This window comes from Glandiceps talaboti, chromosome 2 (genome assembly GCF_964340395.1).
Source record: "Glandiceps talaboti chromosome 2, keGlaTala1.1, whole genome shotgun sequence".
Taxonomy (NCBI): Eukaryota; Metazoa; Hemichordata; class Enteropneusta; family Spengelidae; genus Glandiceps; species Glandiceps talaboti.
In genome coordinates, this window is record NC_135550.1 from 5,029,080 (window position 1) to 5,046,691 (window position 17,612).

The window sequence follows — 17,612 nt, forward strand, 5'->3', positions numbered from 1 at the left end:
AACTGAAACCGACTCAAAATAGTGTTTCATTTTAATATAGGTTTCTATGACAACAAACTGTAGAAAAAACATTTCACAATCAATTCCTCAATCTCATCATAAAACTAACACAGGTCACTAATATTATGATTAATGCTTAGTTTATGGCAAACATTGCAATTCATTTTATTATCAGGCATCAACATGACACCATTCATAGCATTATAAAACACATGGTGTGGCAATAGCTGAGAATCCATGCTGTCTTGTTGTATATAGATATATTGGAATGAAATGCTGACTAGTTAGCAGGGATGTCATCGTTGCGAAACCACAGGCCCCTTTACTGGGAACAGTACAACACACACATATTTTTGTAGCTCCAGCAGAAAAAAACACAATGTATTGCTCTGTTTTGTACAAATGGCAGGTTTCCAAAGTCTGCAAGTAGCAAATTTCCCTATATGTACATTTAGAACAAACCAGGAGTGTCTGTGGCTGAGTGGTCACAAACCACTTGCCTCTTACCACTGTGGTTGGGGTTCGAACCCATTAAGAGTTTGATTAAATTTACCACACTATAAGTTAGAAGAGTGTCAAACATTCAGTTTGAGTCTACCAAACAACGCAGGTTTTCCCTGGGTACTCCAGTTTCATCCTGCACCAATACTGAACCGTCCTTACATGTATGTTATTGAATAATGCTTGTTGGATGCTATATATATATTTTTAAAAATATACACAATTCTTCAAGTTTTAGTAACATCATTTATTTAGAGATGAGTTATAAGCCTCATACTTTTTGTAAAGAAACTGCATATAAATACATAATAAACAATTTACTGGTGCATTGTACACTTTATGTAATAGATATCAGGTTGTAACTGAAAAACATCAAACATTTTTGTAGGATAAACAAACGGTACATGTATATGAATATTTGGCAGGGGCCGTATTTTCAACCCTTTCAGCCTACATGTAGATCCTTTGCAATGGTGGATTCCAGCTAACCACCCTTCACAGACACTTACTTGTCGCTTTGTGCTAGCAGCTTTGTATTCAAACCTAAATTAGATTACAATTTCACACAGCTAATGGTTCACCCACACCCCATACTGAGTTGTAGGATATGATACTTGGTGTACATATAATACATATACTTTATATTTACTAGTATGATGCACAATGCAATGTTTTTGACCCAATTACATGTTGTACAGTCCTAAACACCAAAGCCTACTACCGGTAGAATTTACATCCCATATAAATATACACATTGTAAGCTTTCAATTTTATCTGTCATGTAATACATTGTAATATACCACAAACTTTTATTACATGTATTCAAGCCATGGACAAAGTACTGCAATAGACTATACAAGAAGTCAAGTCAAAGCTAACTTGTCATGCCTGACCTTGACATAGATGGTGATGCTTATTTTAAAACGTGTTCAAAAGTCACTCCATGTATCTGAAATTTGGTACACAGTACAATGTACAAGTCTAATCTGACTTCAACATGCCTTAATTACTTAATTATGCTGTTTTGAGATCATAGAAAAATGTATGAACCCAAATCTAAAAGTAGGTCTAAATGTTGAAAATGGCAGATGTACAAATTTATTATAGAAATTTACATGTGCATCATGTCAAGGTTGAAGCTTACAAAATTTATGTACGAAGTGCATATTACTTTGTTGTCTGACTTCGCATACTTGTGAACAGCGTACAATGTCCAGCCAGATACCTAGATCTTAGGGCTAGTTTATATTTGATAAATATGTATATAGCAAATGAAAGTCGCGTGGCCCTTTAATAGCCCAACCTTCATTCTTTGACTAGTTCTGTAGTCTTGAATTACAGCCAAAGTGAAAATAAAGACATAGGAGACTTCTGTGTGGTGGGAGATCACATAGCCAGGAAATCAAGTTAGGAAGTCACTGCAGTCATGCTCAGATTGTGTTTCCACATTCTTTCAGGAAACATGTCCTGTAAAAATAGACCAATACATTGTGCTGCGTAAGTACAGCAGCTGCAGCAGCTGTGACTTTTTACCAAGTTTTCCTTGTTAGCAAAAGCCTGCATTAACTTTTGCTGTCTCTTTCCATGTCAGCTGGACTTCAATACTGAACTAGCTGAACACACTAGTCTACTGTCTGTACATGTACATCTCCTGCCACAAGGTATAAGCTTCACTTACTGTAATCATATTTAGGCACCTGATAAGATGAACAAAAATAGAAAATGCAATTGTAGACTAAAGGCAGCCATAAGTTAAATTGAATCTTGTTGTAGCATGAATGAAAGACAGGGAAAAATAGATGCATCATACATGTACATTTACAGTTACTGTATATAAAAGGACGATGGAATACTGTGTGCCCTGCCCTGGGCCTTGCCATCTCAATGGTCAGCATGATTTTGAGTTCCACACCCCCCCCCCCTCCCCCATGAAAATGTAAAACACTACCTACATTTGTACAAGCCAAGGGAATCCGAGACTGATGGCTAATAGGATTGGTAAATACATGTAACATTCACATATTGTTAATAATAATTTTGCCAAGTCTTCTGTTAAAAGCATTTAGATAAATCTAATTGTTGAAGCAATTTACAGGCTTCAAAAAATGACTGCCCTGAGAACTTTCATCAACTGTTCACATGAAATTGTTTGTTTTTCTCACAAATCTAGTGAGTTTAAATGGCTGCTACTGACAAGACAACAAATAGCTACATCAAAACACTGACTGCACTCCGTCTATGAATTAGCACAGCAGTTGCCATAACTACTTTATCACGTCATTTGCTTCATTGACTCCAAAACCATTTAATGCTCACTTCAACTGAAGATGTTCCTAACAAACGAGAGCTCTTTGTGACCGACCGACGACCAGTATATTTCCATAATTAGGCCGATTTTATGAGTCTGTTTCCTAAAATTAGCTACATACAAGTTGTATGTACATGTACATCCTTGAAATAAGACTATATTGTTCAAATCCCACAAACAGGGCTAGCATATGTGTATCTCAGTTTCAACAAGAGACAAGAAATTATATATTGAGTTGAATTATATACAATCTATCCATGTTTGTTAGTTATTTATGTTCTTGGTGTACCATATTACCTGGAGTGAACTCCTATGGATCCCAGACTCCACCGTCTGTGACTACAATTGAATTGAGGGGACACATCAGTATAGTTTGTACAGAGCACAACAATTGTTGTGAATAGATGATAGGCAAACAGGTGGACAGTGGTGTGTCATCACAATATAAAACAGAACAATAGTGAGCAGTTGAAAGGTTATTGTTGTTTTCTACACAGACTAAATGTTATTGTATAACTGACTAATAATAGCATATCCAAATAAGGCACACACTGTCAGCAGGGTATGTATGTAACTCAGACCCTGGATGTCATTTCTGTAAGTTACTGATTTGGACAAGTCGCAGATGATACTCTGACTACAAATTATTGTATTGTTTACATTTGTATATTGTGAGTTTTGTGCAGATAACATTAAATGTATGTGTATGCTCTTTTAGACAATTACGTGTTCATCACTAATGTTTGATACCCAGGTAGTACCACCCATTTCATAATAGTGTTCTCTGGCTCTGTTTGATACAACCACACAGAAACTGTACATTCTACACTTCCAGATAGCAAGATCATAATTTCGTGCTGCATTTTGTCAAAATGGAATGATTTCTGCATTTGATGTCTGCATGGTGACACGTTAGTTCTGTTCATTTAGACAGCATGTCACAAACAACTGTACTCATTCAATCTTGCTATCTTAAAATAAAGTGTAGTATGTGCAATTTCTTATTGATTTCTGGGGTTGTATCAAACAGAGCCACAGAATACTAACATGAAACAGGTTGTATGTTTGTTTGTTTGTCTGTCTGTTTGTTTGTGAGAGTCCAAGAGAAAATTGATTGCAGCAGATTTGTAAATTATCGGTACTTTTATATTAAAGTCATATGATATGACTACACTCATTGATATTTTATATCAAATACTGAATTTCTGGAGTGTGTTTTGGTGATGAATTTTGCCCATGGAAAACATAGGTACATGTATGGATAACTTAGCCTGTCTGTCATCCATGGAAAACATAGGTAGGGAAAAGCTTCGCCAGTCAATCACGCACGGAAAACATAGGTAGGGATAGCTTAGCCTGTCAATCACGCATGGAAAACATAGGTATGGATAGCTTAGCCTGTCAATCATGCATGGAAAACATAGGTATGGATAGCTTAGCCTGTCAATCATGCATGAAACATATAAGTTTTGTCTAAAGGTCTGATTTTGATAGTCTGGTTTGTAATGTTCCCAGTAATCAAACTGCTTAGGTGGCAATTTCAGGGTTGATTATGTTTACAACTGTTTTACTGTCTGTTAATTGCTGATTAGAAAAATCTCCTAGCCATTAAACATATGTACATGTATAACTGTCTTGATGAGCATAGTTATCAGTGATGTCACAGTGTGTGAGATTATAGTACATTTGAGATGTCAGTTCCATGATGGTGATTCATACTAATACTGTACATGTATAACAGTCTGATTACCAGTGGGTATACAACACAGGAAATAGTGGATAACCTGATCCATTCTCACATCCACACATTATTCAACACTTATCAAAATATGTCCATTGATGGGTCAATGCTTGTCATATAATGCTAGAATGTAGGTACACTTTCACTCTGCCAGTATTTGTATTAAACAGCCATAGTCTCTCAGTTGTACATGTAGAGAATTGTGAACATATATGTATCCTAATCTAGATACACAGTTTGACTACACCAGCTGTTTTAACAGTCATGGTGTCACTGTCAGTTGTTGAGAATTATGAACTATGAACTTATCAAGAAATCAGTCTTTCTAGCATCGCTAGGTACATGCTATCATATATGCCAGATGTTGTAACAGACACATCTCGTGCAGTTCTAGAGACTTCTTGATGATCTAATATGATATGCCAGTAGTTGTAATAAGCACTGTCACAGTCTAGAAGGGTGACCTTATCCACAAATCCTAGTATAACATAAGGGGGTACATGTACCAGCTATTCTATGTCGTGAGTTTCATGAACTAGAACCTAAAGAGTATGCATTACTGATGGACAAAATTCATATAGCTGAGAGAAAGTGTGTATATTACTGATTGACACTGCAAGCATGGCTATTAGATGTACAGTTGTATGTGAAAAATCTGCCTGTCAGTTTTTCACTTCAGTTCGTGTGTAAAGGAAGCTTGTAAACATCACCTAGACACAACTATACTTCCAGCTCATTTGTAATTTGAACTCTTGCTGGAAGAAAACAAGTGTATTCTGTTGTTTCATTTTTGTCAGCTATGTACACGTATGTCAATGTAGCCACGTAAATTGTAAATGTTATTGTCATTTTATCCATATATCTTAGCATCATGAAAAGCACTGAGGCGTAGTTTAGTATGCTTTTTAAGAAATTAAATTAATTTTTAATTCTTTAAGTTATTGATAATAGTAAAAATATGATATGTAGAATTGAACACAGACTATCTGAAACTGATACCTGCAGCATAAAATCTTTATTGTTCAGATAAAATATACTGATAATAAAACTAGAAATAGTCCTAGATAAATCATGGGTACTGAGTCGTTGTGTATTTATATAGCTACATTTACATCTGATACGTTTACAACAAACAGGCAAGGAAAATATTAAGCACAACTACACACACCAGTTTATTGACCCAACCATATATTTACCATCAAGCTAGGGAGGCCGACTTTGATGCAGGTTCCCCAAGCATTTTGTGAAAGGGCAAGGATGGCACATTTCAATCTCATGATCATCGGGGAAATTACATAAAAAGCAAATGAAAAGTCAGAGTAACTATTACGTAGTAAGCATAAACTGTGTGTTGTACAGTTACACTTCTATAATGACACACACACTGATCCCTTTACAGAATACCAAAATGGGAAAAATTTTAAAAACTAGTGAAATACTATAGAGAGGTGTGTGACACTGATTAGTACATTTGTAGAATTCAATTTGAACCTTTCCTCAATTCAACAACTCATCAAGACTACTGGTATGTCATCATATGTCTATCATCAGATAACACAGAACACTTTGATGCGTCACTTCATTTAATGATGTCTTGTTACTATGGTAACCAGAAGATAGGTGTCCTTACGAGTTGTATTACTCTCCCCCTCTCTCTCTCTCCCCCCCCTCTCTCTCTCTCTCTCTCTCTCTCTCTCTCTCTCTCTCTCTCTCTCTCTCTCTCTCTCTCTCTCTCTCTCTCTCTCTCTCTCTCTCTCTCTCTCTCTCTCTCGTGACTATAAAATTTATTGAAGTGCCAATAATAACATCAATAAATGAATGAACTTTTCTTAGTGTTGTACAACATATACATACACATACATCTTCTTAATTGCTGTCAGGGATGGTGTCAGCATTAAGGTGACTGGTTAGAAGAAACATGAATGAAAAAGTAATAATTTAACAATAGTGCTCATAAAGAGAACACAGTTTTGCAGCACACATGAAATTTATATGAATGTAATAACAATTATAGAAAGTACATGTAGTTTAATAGTAGCTGTACTCCAGTGCAATGCCAAGATGTAAATAGGATATGTATTTGGATGTGTAGTCTATTTCTGTACAATGTATGTACATGTATGCATACAAGTGCAGATCAAACCATACATCCCTCTGCATGGATTAAATGTCTTTACAATAGATATTACTGCAGGGCCACGGAGTGCATGTATATGTTATTCATGGCTGTCTCTGTGCTCTGTATGTGTGACCTTAGTCTGACCTTTACATAATAGCAGCTGGGGATTTTAATCACCATCCAACCAGAAATAGAAATGGTGTAATTTGAATTTAAATTTTGCAACGGTTCCTTTGTTTTTGTGAGAGGATATCATACATGTAGGTGAGATTGTGAGTGATAGTGTGGAAGTAATGTACTGTGCTGTACATTGTAATGAACTACATTGTATATAACCCTAGCATAGGAAACCTAGAATAGGAAACCACAATGTGTATGTGTAGTGTACAGTGCATGTCATTACTGCTAAGCACTGGGATGTGATGTACTCTTCGTAACTTATATAGAATGGCAACACTCTGTTAACAGTGGTTTGTGATGTGTTCACAACAAGCCTTTCTGATTCCCATGTCATTGATTTCCATCAAGAACTACATGTATGTACAATGTATACTCCTCACTGCAGGTTGTTCATACTTGACTTAAACTTTAAAGCTACGTGCATCTTGTTTCTGAAGTCAAAGTAACTTTCCATTTTATGAGGTTAAAACACAACTCTAAAGTATAAACTTACAAAATGTTACCATACCATAGCTTCATGTATATGTGCTCTTATTTTACCTTTCATATGTACCACATCCTTACTTTTTGAATTTGTCCAAAAACCTTACCATAGATGATAGAGCAAATTGAAATGTGTATCTTACATCATGTAGCTTGCTGTAAAATATGCAATACCCCTTCGTCCAAAATTAACTGGCCATAACTTGCAATGTGCTTGACGTTGCCTTACCTGACCTGTAGAGTACAGTATAAACTTATTTGTACATATGTACACTTTATCATACATTGCAGTACAAAGAGTAGCTGGCTGTAGCAGACACGTATGTAAATTGCATATTCCAACTGAAAATATCTAGATCATTGGAGCAAACTCATCATCTGAGTATTATTCATGTCAATATTTGCCTGTATCTCCCGGTGACAATGCATATCTTTGTGTTTCAGACATCTCTGTATAAAACAAACTTTCACAGACAGAGTTGAAGCCTCATAAATCATAATGTACCAGTGTGTAACATTCATTGTGTATTTTTCTTTGTATATTTCAGGGTCTGATTGTGGACCAGACTATAGAAAAGGTGTCATTCTGTGCACCTGATAGGAATAATGAAAGGGCGTTCTCCTATATCTGTCGAGATGGTACAACAAGACGATGGCTATGTCATGCTTTTATTGCCTCTAGAGATTCGGTAAGTATTTAATGACTAGACAGACTTCAAATTGAATAGTCAGTGTTCAGGTCTTGCACTGAAACATACAACAGGGGTATATAAGGGGCATTGTGGGTAATCTATTCCACGAAAACAGAACCTGGACATAAAGTTAGCAATTTTGTACCTTGGGAGATACTGTTTTGAAGCATATTTCAGATTAAAATTGAAAATTGAAAATTATTTGTGAAAAGCAGTTGTCTGCCAGACCTATATATAAGTTGGTCCAAAACAAAACAAAAATCCTACGTAAATCGTTATGGCTCCACTGATGAGATAACAATAATGTAAGAATGTAGGGTTGAAATCCCAGGGTTGGGGTATTTCAATACTTGTCTCTAATTTAGTGCAAATAGATCAATAGATTACTATTAAATATCAGTGGAATGAAGTGGCATAGTATGTTGTGTAGAAAAACATCATAGATATTGTTAACTCTAGTTCTCTTTTACTCTACATAGTTGTTTAAAGAGAATTATGGGTGTAAATACGACAAAGGAGGTATCATACTATAAATGAAATACGTGTACCTATTGTGGGTAACAAATTTGATAAACTAATTTACATTGTAGTTTGAATCAAACATCGCTTAATCTTCAGACAGGTTTTGTCTATTGTTACCTATTGTGTCATTTCATACCTCCACAAGTCCAGCCATGACAATTCTACTTTATATGGTACGTATTCACAGTTCACCCTCCACATTGACAAGTGTGGTTTCTGGTGTCATACTACACTCATGCCCTAATGACAAACATGTACATGTATGTAGACATTGTCAAGAAAAACTGAAATATGTGCTCCTAGAGTGCTAACTCTGTCAATAGTTGTAGACCTTGGTGTATGTGTACTGTGTATACACAGGAAGACATAGATAGAGATGAACTGGTTTTGTTCAAACACATAAATCAAGAATGGAATTTTATAAAGGCAGACAATTGGTGCTCTATAGTTCAAAGGAATGATGAATTGAACCCAGGGGGCACGGCTGTAATTGGCAGTTAGTTTCAATATTTATGCACATCCCTCCAAAGAAGTACACATGATGGATGCGACTCAGATTTAGGAGGAGTGTCATCTTGCATGTGATCTTAAATGTTTGCCAACTTTTACTTTTTATGTGCAAATATTTGAAAATTGTCAAAGGTGCCGAAAAAGAGAGACACCAGGAGTAGAAAGAAGTTAGTACAATAACTACATTGTATATGCATGCAAATTATCATTAGGATGAAACTATGAAACAAGTGATGTTACAGATTTCATCCATATGTATTTTTATGTTGACATGATGTGCTTTGATTCTCACAGGGAGAACGGTTGAGTCATGCTGTAGGCTGTGCCTTTTCTGCTTGCCTGGAAAGAAAACAGAGACGTGACAAGGAGTGTGGGGTCAAAGTTGAATTTGATGTGAACAAGACTAGCTTTGCCAGACAGGGTTCATTCAGGGAGCCGACACTGACAGAAAAATTGGAACAGCAGAGGAGAGAAGCAGAAGAGAAAAGCAGAACAGGTAAATGTGAAAGATTGTTGATAAATTCAAATTAGAACATGTTTGCATTTGATCTGACCTGGTTACCCCATTAACCGCATATAGTGGGTCATTCCTATTGTCTTCTTGTAGGATAATGATACCATTATATATAAATGGGGTTGACAGGTGTAGATTAACATAGAATGTACCAAATCAAGCATACATTATTACACCAATTTTGGTAGTTTGCCCTCCAGACAAGCTTCACATAATGTAGTGATTAAATAAAGACATCAATTAGAAGGCAGCATTTCTTAGAAATCATGAATACGATTTCATTGTTTTGAACCATCGTAAAACATCTCAAATTTTAAGATTTCTGCATTTACCAAGCTGTTATCATAGAAACAATACATCACTACCAGTGACATGCACATATTATTTCTTGATCTTGATCCTAAAAACTGAAACTTCTCCAAGTTTTAAACTTGTTGATCAAATCATAGTGTGTTTACCAAGCTTCAAATACCTCACTGCTACTTGTCATGTATGTCAGAATCAATGAAGGATAACAGTAACTGTCAGCCAAATGTGTATACATTCATTCACTACATAAGTACACATACAAATTGTGTTGATATACATGTATACACAGTTTTTAGTTTGTACTTGAAGAACATTCAATTTGTCAAACGTGTCATGCCATGTGTAGTAAAGTATGCAGCACAAGAAACAACAACAAATTTGTCTCAGACTTTTTAAAACTCAAGATCTCTCCATTGGCATTCAATTTTGTAAAGCCATTCTCTGAGTTATAGACAGTTGAAGCTTCCTGTATATTTGCTACACAGTCACACATAGAACAAAGAAGAAGTAGCAATTTGATTTTTCAATAATTTATCTTTTCAAATGAATTCTGTGTAGAAAGCACATTTCCAAATTGATACAATCCATTTCATGTTAGTGTTCACTGATGGTGGCAGGTTAGTTCATATCATTTAGACCAAATGTCGCAAGAAACTGTTCATTCAATCTTGCTATCCTTAAGTGTAACATGTGCAGTTTCTGTATGGTTGCTGCATGATTGTATCAAACAGAGCCGGTGAATGGTAACATTAAACTGGCTATAACATGTGAATAGGTTTGTAGTAATAGTACATGTATTAGTATTTCAAAAAATCATGTCAATATTGTTATTCCAAAACAAGGGAAGAATCCTGCAATTTAAACGTATGGAAATGTATGGAAAGAAAACTTAATATTGATGGAATAAATCTTATCTTTATTTTGAAAGTTTGTGGGTAAGATAAGCCATAGGAGTGGATTTGTCTCAAAATATTATAGCTTTCAGTCTCTAGTGCTAAGACTAATGAGCTTCAAACTTTCATGCTATAAGTATTATGTTTATTATTCACTTATCTTGTTCTTCAGGCATCTCATGTTATGTTTCTCTCTCATTGCAGAAATCATTCCACCTCCAGTGCAGCCTGTGCACCTGCCAAATGCAGTACCCAGACGACATGCCAGTGCACAAATGCTGGAAAGACAAGGATCGTTTCGTGGCTTTCCAAGCCTTGGAACTATTCAGTCTCCATTCAAGAGGCAGTTATCACTTCGACTGAATGAGTTACCATCTACATTACAAAGACAGAAAGACTTGCAGAGTCTACAAGAAGAAAGTGGTAAGGCTAAAATTATGTACATCATCACACACATACTGGACAGGTCAAGAGGGCAAGTCATCATGTGTCTGTTTCCTTGGGGGGGGGGGGGGGGGGGGGCTGTGGGTCACCTGAGAGATATGGATGTGATGTAATAGAAATTGGGATATTCACAGATTACATCACAGAATATAATTATGCTACAAAGAAAATAAATAGTTATGTAAAAGAGCGGAAAAGCTATTTTGCCCAGTCAAACCTTTGTTTAATAGGGCTTTCATTTACGGTCGATTTTTTTGACAAGGTTATGTAGGATGTATGAATTGCAGTGTGTACTAAATAAAACAAACGACAAAGTTCTATAAAGAATTGTCAGTGGTGACTTCGACAAGATAAGATAAGATATTCAAAGACACTTTCCACATTTATGTGTTTAGACCATATTTGCATTTGTTGAACGGTAACGTACATGTACATATGCGCCATCTGCATTGTATGAAAGACGGACACTTTCATACATGAAAAATATGTGGGGTTAATTTCCCAAATATATATTGTAGATGACTTGAAATGTATCATTGTAACATTTTCACTTTGATTGCTGTATTCAGGATCACCAACTTCATCACTGTCACCAACAAGTCCGAACCGTATGCCACCAGGGTCACAATTCCAAGCTTTCCAACAGCCGACCACGATGCAGCCAGTGGCTGCAACTCAAAAGAATAATGTCCAACAAGAAGACATCACCTCAATGTGTCAGCAGCTATCAATGGGACTCAGTGAACTAAGCCAAAGAGAACCTATCATGACCGACTTTCCTGGTAACAATGCTAGGTCTCCGACCACAGATGTTGGCACCAATGCTGCTGTGTTTTCTCCAACCAGACAAGCACCTCAACAGAGAAGTAAGCAGTCAATTTATCATTGTAGCAGAAGTAGAAGCTATTTTCAGATTCGGTTGTTGGCATTGTTTAGACAGGGAGTACTCTTAAGGTGTGGTTTGATGTTTGACTGGTTTGGTATTAAAGCTGCTTATTATAAGTTTCTTGAATTTTAAGAACCTGTTCAAAAGTTGAAAGATTTTAAATTGTTATGTAGTGTCTAAAATATGAAGAACTGTTTTTGAAAATATTTGAACATTTTAACGACAGTTTTGTAATTATAGAAATATGTGAATTGTTATATGCTAACGAATAGTGGCTATAGTTTTGAAAACTTCAAAAGAAATTTTCCTAAAAATATGAGTTTATGAAGATCCATCAGCACAGAACAAATGAGATTTTGTTATAACTAGCAACAAGGAAGTCAGTCATTCCGTGCTTTCATTTTCAAAGTCTGCTCCCAAATTCAGTTGTACATTGTAACAGGGCTATCATCCCCTATACATCAAATGGTGGTTGGTACAAATTCAAGTAATATTTTCGAGCTTATCACACAATGCACTGTGGAAAAAACAAGACATTAATCTGAAAAATGCAATCATGAAAACTGTGATCAATGGTATCATCTTATTCCCAGGCCAAACCATAAAAAAAAAAATAAATAAATAATAATCATAATAAGAAAACTGTTGATTCTTGATTTTGAAATAAAGTGACTGTGGAGAGTTTTGATACTTTAACTAAATATACGGTACTGCATCCCATGGTGACAAGGTGAACAATTCTATAAATATCAACCAAATTAAGTCATGTCACACTAGCTGTTCAATCAGAAAATACAGAAGTTATTCCCTAGCTGTATGTACGTCTATCTTTTAAAAAAAATTAAAAAATTAAAACTTGGCTTGACAGAGTTATATTTAGAATATTCTGCAACATTTTTTTTTTTCAGTTTAGCTTTGAAATGTGTGATGCAAAAATTGTTGTTTGTGATTTGTAATTACTTAAGCTATCACATTTGACCTAACTGAAAGGAGGAAAGTGAAATAGAAGAAAATGCATCAGCTAAAACACAAGAAAAGAAATACCACATGAATATAAAGAATCTATACAAGAAACAAAAAACTAAACTGGATGGTCTTAACAAACACGACTGTGTTAATAGGTATGTTAATACTCTGACTAGCACAGTATATTATCAACTCTGTATATGTAACTGGGGTATTCCATTTTTTTAATTGTGACTCTGTCTTCTTCATAGGTTATGTGACATCACCAACTGCTATGAGTAACTCTGTGTTACCAATCAGGCAAATGAATCCATGGGAAAGTCCGACAGCTGCAGCTGCACAACCAGCCCAACCCAAACCAGCATGGACACCAGGACACCGACGACAACTCTCAGATGCCGACAAGTGGCTTGAAACAGCCCATCAGACTGCTGTGGCAACAAATAGTCCAGGAAACCCATTTGCCAATACAGAAGGATCACCTGCCAGTAATGTAGTGAAGAGTCAGTCCAGCCCCCACAACCTGTCAGGAGGGCAGAGAAACACCCCAACATCAGATCGACCTCAGTTAGTGAAGAGTCATACAATTAATGACCCATTTATGCCTATGCAGGGCTCACGACTGCAACAGCCATGGCAAACGGGAGGTAATCAAATGAACGGCGTCAATGCACAACAACAAACAAATTACATGAATGTGAATGCAAAGATGGCGAGGTCGTCTCCAAACACACAGCAGAGAACGTTTAACGGTGGATTGAACAGTGGCTGGGCTAATGACATGACACACAGCCTACCAGCACAGAACCCAGCCGCCTCCTCTCGACACATCCAACAACCTACATTCGAAGCAAAGTGGGAAGCCTTTTCCGGTGTTCAGAACCAACCTGCAAATCAAGGTAGTTCATTTGGTGGCAGGAACGTAGTCAAAACCTTTGAGATCGACTTGTGAGAGATGATCAACATCAGTTCGGGTGCAATACATCTTTTGTAAAAAAAAAAAAATGGAATGATACATAAAAATTTTGTGGATTGCAGAAAATTTGATATGAAGTAATATGTCGAGGAAAAGTCCACGACAGAATAATACTGCACTTTATCTTGATATACTGTATTATACAACAGACGAAGAAGGAATGGATGAATGAATGAAGATCGGCCTCTTTTTGATAGGTAGTGGGTATATTTTTTTGTGACAATTATACCTACCAACAAGCCTTTCAGTGATGAAATGTATGGACCAACTCAAGTACATGTACATTTGTAAAATTGTGACCGTCAAAAGACTATAAAAGCATATCACTAAAGATCCAATTTGGAACATGACACATAAAGGTCTGCAGGTATCATGGTCAATCCCTTTGATAAACCACAGCACTACTAATCTTATAATCTGGAGATTAATTATCAAGGAGTGGACATGGATTACAAGATTTCGAGATAATCTGCACAGTACAGACAATTATTTTGTTGATGGTGATAATACACGACGCTAACCGAGCTATAGAATTGAACACACTGTTTGACTCAGATACTAATAATGGACTGCAAGATATCTGAACTGTCATTGTGAAAGAAAAGTAATCAATTTGCTATCATTCTTAGTACCGGGAATAGAATTTGACCTTGTGCTAGAGTTAGCTTCTGAGGATCAAAACAGAACATGAAGATCAACTTGTTGTCAAGTGAGCTTATAGTGATACGTGTTGCTGGGGAGGAGACATCATGGTTTCATCCAAGAAGTCAAGTAATAGTTGATTCTATAATGTATATACCAAGATGGTAAAGTTCTATTTCCGGTAACGAGATTTGTATGCAGTACAATAATTTTGTCACATTGTTACAATGACTGGATTTGTTTTCATGAAGCAATGCAAGACAGTGAGGAATGTATACGTTTAGCTGTATGCCATATATAGAATCAGGGTTAGGATGGTTACATCAGGTTACACTATTGTCACCCTAGCACTGGTTAGTTTTCAGGATGTTTTGTATTTACACTGACACCACAAACATTCCTGACGTCTTAGTGAAGATGAACCCTTAAAACATTATTTGTTAATTAGTCAGTAGAAGACTGCAGATTGGCTTCATGCAACTGGTTTCTGTGCCACCTATCTTTAAACTACTCCCCAGCATCAGAAGAGTTGGCAATCACAACTGAGGTGATTGCAGTAACATCTTTCGTTTGTCCTGTCAAAGTAGATGCTTTGAGACTAGTGTTCCTGCTAAGGCTGTATTATTTTGCTCTAGTATTGAAGTAACTTCCATCGACCTTTTTTTTTATCCACAACTTGATTCCGTTGATAGGAAACATTGCTCCGAACTCAGTCTACCAATGATTAGTTCTACAAACTTTTAATCATTTACTTCTGGAAAGTATGTTGTTGTTTTTTTATTCCTTGACCTATCCCTTCAATCACAATCAAGATACCATCATTAGTAGCCAATACCATCAATCCAGCTTCACTGTTTGTAAATGTTCTGTCTCAAATTCGGAAGAAGTAAACATTGCTCATTTAGTGATCCATTCACATAATTGTAATCATCCTAGGGGTGGGAAAGGAATGGACTTGACTCCCTAACTAATCCAAATGTATATCATGTCTTGACATGGTCTTTCTGTACTATTTAAAGGAATGCCAAATCACAATGTAAAAAAATGGATGATTTTATCTCAGCATATGGAGGCTTATGTTCAGCTTTAAAGTGTACTGTGTATTAGACACATGTAGGATATATTTTGACATGTTTTAAAGGAGGTTTGAAAATTGAACATAGAGGAAGAAACCTTGAAGACAATTGTATGTTTTTGATGAAACGTTCATTTGTTTGTGACTTGGGAAGGAGGCATACTTAGGGAGTACTTTCAAAGGTAGTATATGCCAAGTCAGTGTCCACAGAAACCTCCATTTTGAAATTGAACAATACAAGAAAACATTTAGCCATTGTTCTTGTGGACTTGTAAAGCAAATAAACAACATAATTTTTTTAAAAATAGAAACAAACCCAGTTCAAATGCACATACTTTCAATTTAGTGATAAAATTTAGTCCATCCCAATGATGCCATAGTGAAAGCATTTTAATCTAATAACGTATAGCTCTGAGTGCAGACCTGTGTAAAAAAATATGTATGACTACTGTGTTGTTAAACATAAATATTTTGTAGTATTGCCGCTAGAGTTAGAATGGCCACATCATTTCTTTTTATAGTTTCAATAGGCTAATAGAATTTTATGCTTGCTCTGAACAGTGGTAACATGTATACTTTCTCCAAATGCTTTTTACATCAATTTGTCAGTATTTATTGTTTTTACAGGGCTGAATGATAATTATTCATTGAATTATGGATTATACAAATATTATTAAAAAAATATCTCTGATGAAAACATGATAATAATAATTGAGTCTGGAGATATAACTTGTGTATATTGTCAACAATTTCTTGGCGTTTGGAGCATTTTTAATTTCAAACCTAAAATACTAGAACATCATTTAAGTGAACATAATCTTTTGTTTTTTTAAGAAGTGAATTGAATTATTTTGTGCGTGTCTCTCTTTAATTGGTTGATTGATTGTACATTATCCTGTTATAGTTAGATTCTTGTCAACAATTTGCTGCCTCTCCTTTTTTTCTATTTTTTGCTCCACAATTTGTAAGTTTGCCAGTCTTAGTAGAGTAGTATGATTTTAACCTGGTTCCCCACCCTATTACATCAATATTTTGGTACATTCCTATCATATTTTGTTAAGGTGGAAGGTACCACTATAGAAACAAGGGGTGGGCAGATATGATAATGAGGAGTTGAGGAGTTTGTCTTCTGTACATTATGAAATTGTAATCTTTGACTCTATTTACTGTTTAGATGATAATGCTTAATTGAGTCAAAACTGACATTATCAATATTATTATTTTTTTCCAAGGAGCAACCCTGGTATGCTTGGTGTACTGAATCATGTAAACTTTACCAAATTTTGACAATATTTTCTTGGTGCATAATATAATATAATAGTGTAGTACCACAATAATCACTATTGTTGATAATACTCCTTCTATCTGAAATTAGTACTTCTGACTTGAAATAATACAAATTACATTTATTGCAATAATTTTGTGTTTGTTTGTCAATTTCTTATGTTTGTGTGAAATGTGCTAATTGCATACTGTCAGTGTGAGGTAGACTGCATTTGTCGCTCATATAATGTGTACCTTTGGATGTGTGTGTGTGTGTATTTGTATGTATGCATGTATGTATGTGTGTGGTGGATGTATGTGCATGTGTGGTATTGCATGTGTGTATGTATGTACAGATGTATTTATTTATGTATAGTTGTATGTATGTATGTATGTATGTATCTATGTGCGTAGCTAAGTGCGTTGTATGTATGTAATGTATATATGTATGTATGTGCGTAGCTAAGTGTGTTGTGGGGGAACATGTCCCAAAGTACATTTCCTTGATATAGCATAGAGGGCGCTGTACAACAATGGACATGAAGTCCTTGGATATTGATTGGATAGTAAAATGTGTCTAAAGGTGCA

General features: G+C 35.7%; 1 protein-coding gene across 1 annotated transcript in view; it reads left to right on the forward strand.

Annotated features, from left to right (window-relative positions):
• LOC144448772 (protein numb-like) overlaps positions 1–16,510 on the forward strand; it is a 64,424-nt gene extending 47,914 nt beyond the window's left edge. Inside the window, exons 5-9 of the mRNA XM_078139053.1 lie at positions 7,881–8,021; positions 9,351–9,552; positions 10,977–11,195; positions 11,786–12,082; positions 13,320–16,510. Coding sequence (XP_077995179.1) covers positions 7,881–8,021; positions 9,351–9,552; positions 10,977–11,195; positions 11,786–12,082; positions 13,320–14,020 — 1,560 coding nt within the window. The 3' untranslated portion in view covers positions 14,021–16,510. The remainder of the gene's footprint in view (positions 1–7,880; positions 8,022–9,350; positions 9,553–10,976; positions 11,196–11,785; positions 12,083–13,319) is intronic.
• The last annotated feature ends 1,102 nt before the right edge of the window (positions 16,511–17,612 follow it).